Source organism: Dendropsophus ebraccatus, chromosome 14 (assembly GCF_027789765.1).
Source record: "Dendropsophus ebraccatus isolate aDenEbr1 chromosome 14, aDenEbr1.pat, whole genome shotgun sequence".
NCBI lineage: Eukaryota > Metazoa > Chordata > Amphibia > Anura > Hylidae > Dendropsophus > Dendropsophus ebraccatus.
The window spans coordinates 14,199,775-14,211,829 of NC_091467.1; the positions used below are offsets into that span (position 1 = coordinate 14,199,775).

At 47.3% G+C, this 12,055-nt stretch overlaps 1 protein-coding gene across 1 annotated transcript in view; it reads left to right on the forward strand.

Moving 5' to 3' along the window:
* The first annotated feature begins 583 nt into the window (after positions 1-583).
* Positions 584-12,055, forward strand: part of DUSP3 (dual specificity phosphatase 3) — a 48,133-nt gene continuing 36,661 nt past the window's right edge. Inside the window, exon 1 of the mRNA XM_069952044.1 lies at positions 584-873. Within this exon, the coding sequence (XP_069808145.1) occupies positions 752-873 (122 nt within the window). The 5' untranslated portion in view covers positions 584-751. The remainder of the gene's footprint in view (positions 874-12,055) is intronic.

A 12,055-nucleotide genomic window follows, 5' to 3' on the forward strand; every position in this document is an offset into this window, starting at 1 on the left:
CCGATGCACAAGAAGAAAATGGCGCAGAGTGCGGGAATCGGGCAGCGTTTTGAATATCGGACGGCACCACCGGGATCACTGCGCGGGTGCTGACAAGGTAGAGAAAAAAAAGATCACTACTCCTGATGATACATTCAGTTTAAAGCCCATCGATTTATATGTGCGGCTTACGCTTGAGATTTTCGCGTGTGTTCCGTAGTGTGAACATACCCTAAGGCAGCAAACAGCAAAGTGAGTAATAGATCCCGGGGTCCGGCAATACATATAAAGTGTATGGGGGTCCCCGACTCTCCATGGACATTACGTCTGCGGAGATTGGTGTTGGATGTGATGGAGCCCTTACCCCTTGAAGAAATAAACCACCACCAGGTTCCTTACCCCTCTAGCCCTGATAGGGAACACATGTATAGGGTAGAAGTGTTAGTGGAGCTGTATAAGCACCCCCATAGGCCATGCACCATAGTAGTGGGCGCTAACGGGATGGGTGAGGGGGACAACCGCATAGGTGGTGTGAATAGGGTCCAGCAATGTGCTGGGATGCGGCACCGCAGAGGTCAGGGCTCTCCTCAGTCAGGCACATGACAGCCGCCTCACTGCTCCCCTCCCGCCACTAGCTGAGCTCGTCTCCTGCCCACATCCCGGGAGCCGCGAGTCCGCCTACCCGCCGCGAGGACGGACGAGGAGGGCGGGTCACAGGCTGCAGGCCGCCCGGCTCGGGTGTCGTGCTTAGGGCGGGTCACAGGCCGCGGGTATGTCGGACTATGAGATCTCCGTGCAGGCTCTCAATGAGCTCCTGGCCAACGATGGCGGCTTCTACAGCCTCCCCTCCCAGCACTTCAACGAGGTCTTCCCCCGGATCTACGTGGGCAACGCGTGAGTTATTGCCCGGAGCGGGGGGACCGGGGCTGTGGGTGTATATATGCTATATACTCTGCTGTGTGTGTATATATATATATAGTGCATGTGTGTATACAGGAAGCGGCAGGTGTATACAGTGTATACAGGAAGCGGCAGGTGTATATGTGTATACAGGAAGCAGCAGGTGTATACTGTGTATGTGTGTATACAGGAAGCAGCAGGTGTATACTGTGTATCTATATATTTGTATACAGGAAGCGGCAGGTGTATACAGTGTATGTGTGTATACAGGAAGCAGCAGTTGTATACAGTGTATGTGTATATGTGTATACAGGAAGCAGCAGTTGTATACAGTGTATGTGTATATGTGTATACAGGAAGTAGCAGGTGTGTATACAGTGTATGTGTATACAGGAAGTAGCAGGTGTATACAGTGTATGTGTGTATACAGGAAGTAACAGGTGTATGTGTGTATACAGGAAGCATCAGGTGTATACAGTGTGTATGTGTATACAGGAGGCAGCAGGTGTATACTGTGTATTTATATATGTGTATACAGGAAGGCACAGGTGTATACAGTGTATGTGTGTATACAGGAAGCAACAGGCGTATAAAAGGAAGCAGTAAGTGTATACAGGAAGCAGCACGTGTATACTGTGTATCTGTATATGTGTACACAGGAGGCAGCAGGCGAATACAGTGTAAACAGGAAGCAGAAGGTGTATACAGGAAGCAGCAGGTGTATACAGCGTATCATTGATGTATGTGACCTTCCAATGAATCCTAAGGGGCTAGTGTTATAGCTTAAAAGAGAGGGGGAGGGGCTTTTCCCAACAACCAATCAGATCACTGCTTAAATGTATATAACCTGTATTTGGAAATGAACGCTAAATGCTGATTGGTTGCTATGGGCGACATGTCTGCACTAGTTCTCCTGTATAATACGTCATGAAGAAGTGGAGAATTCCTTTAAAAGAATTTAAAGGAATTAAGTTGTCTTGATTACAAGCTATCCGATGGCGTGGGGGTCTGACTGATGGGACCCCCTGAGATCTCATGAATGGAGCAGCAGGACGCTGCCTGAGATAGCTGAGTATAGTGTGTCGCCCCCCCATAGAGAGTAAATGAAGCGGCAAAGCAGAAGCCTGTCCCTCTGCTCCATGGTGACGTAAGACTCAGTTCTCTGGTCTCAAGACCATCGGGGGTCTCAGCAGTTAGATCTTGCATGATCAGATAGATGCCCCCTACACCCCTCTAAGGACCCTCTTACTGGACGATAATCATATGGTGTGATAGGTTAATGTCGGATGATCATTGTCTTTTAACATGGCGATAATGATAGCAACGGTCTGCTGGCCGTCGTTCCTTGTAATAGTAGCGGCAGCAGCAGACCTCTACTCTCTTGTATGGGACACCCACTCTCGCTGCTAACCTGACAGGTCGGCGCTTGCTTGCTCCCCAGTATTGGGCCATGAAATAGACTAAGCGATTTTTCGTTTTCGCCAATTAACGATAAATTATGACAAAAAAGTGTTTTTTGGGAACGGCCTCAAATCGATCACCATCAGGCTATGTTCACACTATGTAAGCTACATAATAATCACGGCCGTAGTTATTACGTAGCTTACGTAGTGCTGCCTTCAATGGAATCCTGGTGGAAGCGTATACACATGGTATACGCTCCGGCCGGGATCCCTAGCGGCGCCACGAGAAACTGACAGTTTCATTTTTTTGCGGCCCTTATCCATTGAATAGCAGCCGCAGAAAACCCTGTCAGTGCTCACAATGGAGAGTGCGGTTCCGGTCGCACGCTCCATTGTGAGCAGTGGGGGATTCTGATGCCGGCGCGCAGGGATGCGGCGCATCAGAATGCAGCAGCGCTAAAGATCCGGCCGGGATGATCTTCTCTGAGACCCGCTGTTCCGTGACCCGGCCAGGCCACAGAAAGGCCGGTCTTATACAAGGTGTGAACACAGCCTAATAGTCGTTAGTTACAATCGTTATTAAGTTTGTTTACTCCATCTGATCCCGGCAAAAGAAGGAATGATGTGTACATACACGGAGCATTTAGCGAACGATTAACAGTTATTTTAGGGTCGGCATAAAAGATGCGATCAACCACACAAGAACGATTTTTCGATCGTTGCCTGCGCACACACCAAACGAGTATCGTATAAATTTGAAGGATATAACGATTTTCCACATGTTCATCGTCCCTCAGGCTCTGTCCACACACAGCTTCCCGGAGATTTATCAAAGGGTGTAAAATTTAGACTGGTGCCAACTGCCCACAGCAACCAATCACAGCTCAGCTTCCAGCTCTGGTAAAAGGAAAGAGGAGCTGTGATTGGTTCCTGTGGCCAGTTTGCACCAGTCTAAATTTTACACCCTTTGATAAATCCCCCCATAATGTTGATGAAGAGAAGCGCTGGGCGTGATGAATTTAGGGAGGGATAAGCTGGTGCCAGAGCTGTCTGGTCGTGGCTAACACCTTCCCATAGGGAGCACATAAGTTTGGCCGTGCTTTATTTCTATGTGTGTATGGAGGACGAGAGAGATACCTGACAGGGTCTGTAGGCACCCAAGTATCCCAAAAGTCTCCTTTATCCATATAGCACTGAACAATTGAGTCCAGAGGTCGACAAATGTCCTGATTGGGTGCAGGGGGTGACTAGGTTGGGCACTGGGGGTGACTATGTTGGTTAAAATAGTGACTAGATTGGGCTTTGGGGGTGACTATATTGGTTATAGGGTTGACTAGATAGGGTATAGGGGGTGACTATATTGTTTATAGGGGTGACTAGATAGGGTATAGGGGGGGTGACTAGATTGGGTGTAGGGGGTAATTAGATTGGGTGCAGGGGGTGACTACGTTAGGTAGAGGGGGTGACTAGATTGGGTACAGGGGGTGACTAGATTAGGTAGAGGGGGTGACTAGATTGGGTATAGGGGGTGACTATATATTAGGGAATCTGTGCTGTGACATGTCCTACTTTTTGGCATTGCGGGTCTGTGAAAACACGGATTGTGTGACTAGCCCACAGGCAACTTTGCGGGACTTGTGAATAAGGCCTTATAGTCTAGCTACAGAGTCTGCGTTCATGACATATTATATCCATCCATGGTGGTGAAAGGGTTAAACCACAAGTGTCAAACTCCTGTCCCTCCAGCTCTTGCAAAACTACAATTCCCATCATGCCTAGACAACAAAAGCTTTGGCTGTGCAGGCATGATGGGAATTGTAGTTCCGCAACAGCTGGATGATCGAAGGTTGACACCCCTGATCTTAGGCCCTCCAGCTAAACTAAAGCTGGGGAGTTATAGATTGGGGAATAAAAACTTTTTAAAGGGGTAGTCCTTTGATTTAAAATATTTTATGTCAGAAAATTATTCAGATGTGTAAATTACTTCTATTGATATTCTAAACAATGAAATTCTTCCAGTACTTATCAGCTGCTGTACGTCCTGCAGGAAGTGATGTATTCTTTCTAGTGTGACACTGCTTCCACCTTTGTCCAGAGCAGGATTTGGGGATTTTCTACTGCTCTGAACAGTTTCTGACATGAGCAGAGGTGGCAGCATTGTGTAAGGCTATGTTCACATTTTGTAAGAGACCGCAGTTCCGTGACCCGGCTGGGTCACGGAACGGCCGGTCTCAGAAAAGATCATCCCGGACGGTACTGCATCAGTGCGCGCCCGCATCAGAACTCCCCACTGCACACCAGAGCTGCACGCTCCATAGTGTGCACTGACAGGGTTTTCTGCGGCCGCTAGGGATCCCGGCCATGTCTGTTTTCTACAGCGCCGCTAGGGATCCCGGACAGAGTGTATACCATGTGTATACACTCTGGCTGGGATTCCCTCGGCCTGCAGCACAATGTAAGTTCCGTACCAATCACGGCCGTTGCAACAACGGCTTTGATTAGTACGGAACTTACGTTGTGTGAACATGGCCTAAGACTGGAGAGAATATACCACTTCCCGCAGGACATACAGCAGCTGAGAAGTACTGGACGGCCTGAGATTTTTAAATAGAAGTAACTTACAAACCTGTATAACTTTCTGACACCAGTTGATTTAAAAACATTTTTGTGGAGTACCCCTTTAAGGAATTCTGGAATTTCCTTGATTCCGTTCCATTTCAAGTTTTATTTCCACAATTAACATTTATCATCTAAAGCAAAGGTGATAAATTGCTGGGGGTGTAATTACATGGACCTCCCTGGGTTCTTCCCCCACGTACAGTTAGGGTACTGTTACACGGAACAATAATCGGCTGAATCGGCCCTGTGCAGCTGATTATCGCTCCGAGTAATAAACACAATGATCAGCCGATGACCACGTTCATCAGCTGATAGTTGACATAGGGTTGGACCTATAATTGTCGGACACCGACTGCTTATCGCTACGTGTAATAGCGGTGCGCGGCCGGCAGCTGATGACTTCCAAACTGCATACATAACCTATCCATGCTGCAGGGTTCCTCCTGCGCTCTGCTTCTCCCCGGGTCCCACGTGCTCCAGCTTCAGAGCGGCCTGTCAGCCAATCACAGGCCGGGACCGCCGTGGCCAGTGATTGGCTGAACAGCCTGTCAGCTGAGACAGGCCGCTCTGGAGCTGCAGCGCACAAGAGGAACCCTGCAGCCTGGACAGGTAATGTATACAGTTTAAGCAAGAGCTGCAAGGACATTGGTAACGATGTCCATGCAGCCCTTGTTAAACGATTATCGGGCTGTGTAATAGGCCCAGTAAACGAGCGCCGATCTAGCAGATCGGCGCTGATTTTCAGTTATTATCGGGCCGTGTTATAGGACCCCTAGACATATAAGAGGGGCTGTGGTGGTATGGATCCGGCCACTCCATTGAATGTCTATAGGGCTGAAGGAGCCAGCCAAGGGCAGAGCTGAGCACTATAGTGGATGTAACATTACCATAGACGGCAGAGATTAGTTGCTGTGTTTATTTGATATCGGGGAATTGGTTTCCTTGACTTGTCCCGATGGGATCCTATCCAATTCATGTCACTTAATATGCCTCTTCTATACATATTACAGCCTCATTCATAGATGACATTGTCATTGAGAAGCTTGTATGCCGCTAAAAAAAGATTATAAACCACATGCTAATCCACTAGTCTCTTATCCTGTATTAGTTTAGAAACATTTGTATAAGGAGATAAAGCAGCGCTGGATGAATGCCAGGAGCCAGGTAGTCAGCTCATGCCATCATACCCTGCATCACATTTTTAAATTACTTCTACTTAAGAATCTCAAATTTTCCAGTATTTATCAGCTGCTGGATGTCCTGCAGGAAGTGATGTATTTATTCCAGTCTGACACAGTGCTCTCTGCTGCCGCCTCTGTCCATGTCAGGAACTGTCCAGAGCAGGAGAGGTTTTCTATGGGGATTGGGACACTTCCTATCATGCACAGAGGTGGCAGCAGAAAGCACTGTGTTAGACTGGAAAGAATACACCACTTCCTGCAGGACATGCAGCAGCTGATAAGTACAGGGAGGAAAGTTGATCAATGTTTGATTGCACAGGGTGTACTTGCATGGACCTCACTGGTTTCCTCTCCAATGTACAATATAGATAGGCAGATGAGTGTTCAGATTCCCACCGATCTATTGTTTTCCCTAGCCACATAATAGGGAATTCTCTGTTAGCCATTTTGGCTTCTTTGCAGCCAGGTTATAATTTTCATGGTAGAAAACTACCCAAAAAGTTAAATCCTATCCCTTAGATCAGGGGTAGGGAACCTCGGCCCTCCAGCTGTTGCAAAACTACAACTCCCATCATGCCTGGACAGCCAAAGCTTTAGCTTTGGCTGTCCAGGCATGATGGGAGTTGTAGTTTTGCAACAGCTGGAGGGCCGAGGTTCCCTACCCCTGCCTTAGATATATATAATTTAGGATTGACACCCCCCCCCTTACTCCACTATCACTATGGTTAGTTTGTGACCATCTCACAATTCTCTGTTTTTTTTTTCTTTAACACCCATTAACCAGGCTTTTTCTATACTTACAGTGAAAGGCGCCATCACACAAGACATTAAACGTGAAGAGGTAATTTAAACGTCATTACCATTCGCTTTCCAAGGGGAAGACGTTGGTTGGTAGCTAAAGGTGTAGTTTGACTCAAGTGCTCCTCTTTAGTGCAATCACCTAGTGATGGATTTCCTCCACCGGCTTATGTGTTGCTCTCTAGCTATCGATTTGCCTATGAAGTGCTCCCAACATATTGATTCAGCCAGACATTAATCTCCGCTAATTAATTCCCTTTCCCTTGGCTCTCCACCAGCAGCAGTTTCTGAGCTGTCAGTGATATACAATAGGTCAGGATGAGCTGGTGGGTTTTAAGAACATGGGATTGTCTCTGACGTTTAACCTGTTCTCAGCTGTTTTGGAAGTGATCTGAAGACTAAGCTCTCTTAAAGGAGTACTCATGTGGGTAAAAGAACTGGTTACCTGAAACTTTTACAAATTTGTGAGTTACTCCAGTCATCCAGTGTGGCGTCCCACCAAGAGTGTTCTTTTCTCTCATACACCTGTCGCAAAAGTTTCTCACAGATTAAAAGAAAAGTCCGGGGAAAATTTTTATTAAAGTATTTTATTGCCCCCCACAAGTTATACAAATCCCCAATGTACACTTATTACAGGAAATGCTTATAAAGTGCTTTTTTCCCTGCACTTACTACTACATCAAGGCTTCACTTCCTGAATAATATGGTGATGTCACTTCCTGGATAACATGGGGATGTCGCTTCCTGGATAACATGGTGATGTCACTTCCTGGATAACATGGTGATGTCGCTTCCTGGATAACATGGTGATGTCACTTCCTGGATAACATGGTGATGTCACTTCCTGGATAACATGGGGATGTCACTTCCTGGATAACATGGTGATGTCAGGATGATGGCAGGGTGACACTGAGGGACACAGGGCACTGGAGGGACACTGAGCATCCCTCTGCCATCATCCTCTCCAGCAGCCACAGCCCGCACAGCTCTGGGAGTCGGGGCGTGACATCACCATGTTATCCAGGAAGTGACATCACCATGTTATCTAGGAAGAGACATCACCGTGTTATCCATGAAGTGAAGCCTTGATCCTTGATGCAGAAGTAAGTGCAGGGAATCTTTTGGGGGGCAATAGAATACTTGAATAAAATTATTTAATAATTTCGCCAGACTTCTCCTTTAAATGGTGATGTAGCGCACTTTAGAGTTTCACCACATGTCAGTGTTTTATATGTAAGCACTTATATATTGCACAGCTGAAGTTAGGAAAGGGTTACCTTTTTATGTGTACCATGTGTTTTGCTGACCTCTAGAAGATGCTCTTTACCTCTAGCCTATCTCTTCTTCTCTTTCTTTGTGCACATTCCTTTTCACCACTCACAGGGTACCTTACTTAACCCCTGTAGGAAGTTACTTGGTGTGAGGAGGTATAGCCTCAGTTCCTATCCAAATTCTCGTGGGAGAAGGATGCACAGAGCAGACGTCCCTGCTGTAATGAAGATTTATGTGTTTATCTGCTGTAATAGGGCCCTTACTATAAATTCACTCATCTCCAGCTAATATAACACATGTCCCTAAGAAGCAGCAAATCCTGCCATTGCACTAGGGTTCATTAAGGGCCGATTATTGATCCGTGTAATAGAGACAACGATCAGCCGATGACAACAATTGTTTCTTTAGGTCCAGACTAGGGATGAGGGAACTTTTGAAAAGTTCAGTTCGGTTCGATGCGGCGAACTTTCGTGAAGTTCAGATTCCTTGCTAATAGTGATGAGCGAATATTGAAATGTTTGAATATTTGATATGCGTACACATATCTCCTGATATTCAAATATTCGATCGAATATTTGATCCCATTAAAGTCTATGGGAACAAGTATTCGATTATTGAAAAACATCTATTCGACCACTTGGAGGTCACCAAGTCCACAATGACACCTCAGGAAATGATGCCTACACCACTGGAATGCAACTGGGACAGCAGGGGAAGCATCTGACACCCTAAAATCACCAGTAATAAAGTCTAAAGTCGATGTTATACAGGTGAATTACCTGGTTATTAGAAATGAGTAAATAGTGAAATATTCGATTCGACTAGATTAGATTCACATAGCTCCCGATATTTGACTATTCAAACGAATATCGAATCCCATTATAGTCTGTGGGAGAAATATCCTTGGGACCTGGAAACCAATATTCGACGAATTGGAGGTCACCAAGTGCACAATGAAACCTCAGGAAATTATGCCAGCACCTCTGGATGCATATGGGACAGGAGGGGAAGCATGCATGGATGCCTCTGAGGCTGCCTAATTGCACCATTACGCCAAATTCTGGGCAACAGCATGGCAGTGGTCACACAGTGAACCATTAAAACAGAGGTAGCATATGAACCATCCCAAAATTGGTGACAGCAAGCAAGGACACTGGGTGTTTCCATTCATTGACAGCAAACAAGAGCACTGGGTGTTTCCATTCATTGACAGTAAACAAGAGCACTGGGTGTTTCCATTCATTGCAGCAAACAAGGACACTGGGTGTTTCCATTCATTGACAGCAAACAAGAGTACTGGGTGTTTCCATTCATTGACCTCAAACAAGAGTACTGGGTGTTTCCATTCAATGATAGCAAACAAGATCGCTGGGTGTTTCCACTCAGTGACAGCAAAGAAGGTCGCTGGGTGTTTCCACTCAGTGACAGCAAACAATGTTACTGGGTGTTTGCATTCAGTGACAGCAAACAAGGCTACTGGGTGTTTCCATTAATTGACAGAAAACAAGAGTACTGGGTGTTTCCATTCAGTGACAGCAAACAAGGCTACTGGGTGTTTCCACTCAGTGACAGGAAACAAGGTCGCTGGGTGTTTCCACTAAGTGACAGCAAACAAGGTCGCTGGGTGTTTCCATTCAGTGACAGCAAACAAGAGTACTGGCTGTTTCCATTCATTGACAGCAAACAAGGCTACTGGGTGTTTCCATTCATTGACAGCAAACAAGGTTACTGGGTGTTTCCATTCAAATATGTAGTAGCAAATCTACAAAGGGTAGTGCAAGCACTCTGCTGACCAAGTGCTTTGTGCTGCTGATACGTGCTAGACTGCTCGATCTAAAAAAAAGAGTAGTACTTGTGTTCATCCAGTGCTACGTGCTGCTACTTCATACATAAATACACAGGGTGGTACAAGCAGGTTGCTGTGCTACTATAAGGCACTCTGTTTACCAAGTGCTACATGCTACATAATACAGCTGTCCAGCTGTACCTATTAAATATTTATACGTACAGTGTACTGTTTTCCCGCCCAGCCAATCAGTGGCTGCGGCTGGGCAACACACTGATTGGCTGGGCGGGAAAGCAGTACGCCGGGACCCCGTGCAGCAAGGAGATGTAATGTAATCACACAGCAGAGCGGGAGACGAAGGGGTTAAGGGGGCGGCAGAATTGTGAAATGATAGAATCAGGGAATTTTCATCAATGATGAAGTGACCAAGAGGTTCCATCATTTCCCTGAAGAAAGTCAGGGATTTAATCAAATCACCGACCCATTTCAGGGAAATGATGGAATGAACTCTATCATTTCCCCTGCGACATAGAATTTGCTTACTGTATTGCCTCTCTGCTCCCCCAAGCCTGCCCGCTCTGCTCCCCGTCCGCCTCTGCCGCTTCTCTTCTCCCTATCCGCTCAATTCCCCTGCAACATGCCTCCTGCTCCCCCAGTCTGTCTGCTCTGCTCCCTGTCCTGCCTCCACCCAGGGGCGGTCTTGGCATTTCTGGGGCCCCAAGTTATGTCTGGGCCCCCCCCCCCCCTCAACACGCTCTCCACAACAATAGACCGCTGTGTGCTGCCCCCAGTAGTATATACCCCTTGTGCGCAGCCGCCAGTAGTATATACCCCTTGTGTGCTTCCCCTCAGTAGTATATACCCCTTGTGTGCTTCCCCCAGTAGTGTATAGACGCCTGTGTGTTCCCCTAGTTATATATAGCCCCCCCCGTGTGCTCCCCCAAAAGTATATAGACCGCCTGTGTGCTGTCCCAGTTGTATATAAACCCCCTGTGTGCTGCCCCCAGTTGTATATACCACGTGTGCTGGCCTCAGTTGCATATACCCCCTGTGTGCTCCCCCACTAGTATATAGACCCCCTGTGTGCTCCCCCACTTGTATATAGCTCCCCTGTGTGCTCCCTCAGTGGTATATAGCCCCCCTCTGTGCTCCCCCACTTGGATATAGACCTTCTGTTTGCTCCCCCACTTGGATATAGACCCCTGTGTGCTCCCCCAGTAGTATATAGACCACTGTGTGCTCCACCAGTATTATATAGATCCCTGTGTGCTCCCCCAGTAGTATATAGACCACTGTGTGCTCCTCCAGCAGTATATATACCCCTTGTGTGCTGCCCCCAGTTATACATAGACCCCCTGTGTGCTCCCCCAGTTATATATAGACCCCCTGTGTGCTCCCCGTTATATATAGACCCCCTGTGTGCTGCCCCGAGTAGTATATAGACCCCCTGTGTGCCCCACCAGTAGTATATAGACCCTCTGTGTGTTCCCCCAGTAGTATATAGACCCCCTGTGTGCCCCGACAGTAGTATATAGACCTCTGTGTGCTCCTCCAGTAGTATATAGACCCCTTGTGTGCTGCCCCAGTAGTATATAGACCCGTGTACCCCCCAGTTATATATAGACCCCCTTTGTGCTGCCTCAGCAGTATATAGACCCCCTGTGTGCCCCACCAGTAGTATATAGACCCCTGTGTGTTCTCCCAGTAGTATATAGACCCCCTGTGTGCCCCACCAGTAGTATATAGACACCTGTGTGATCCCCCAGTAGTATATAGACCCCCTGTGTGCCCCACCAGTAGTATATAGACACCTGTGTGCTACCCCAGTAGTGTATAGACCCCCTGTGTGCTCCCCCAGTAGTATATAGCCCCCCTGTGTGCTCCCTCACTTGGATATAGACCTCCTGTGTGTTCCCCCAGTTGTATAGACCCCATTCTGCTGCCCCAAGTAGTATATAGACCCCCTGTGTGCTGCCCCCAGTAGTATATAGACCCCTCTGTGAAGCCCCAGTAGTCTATAGCCCCCCTGTGTGCTCCCCCAGTTATATATAGCCCCCCTGTGTCTTCCCCGTTATATAGCCCCACTGTGTGCTCCCCCCATTTATATAGACCCCCGC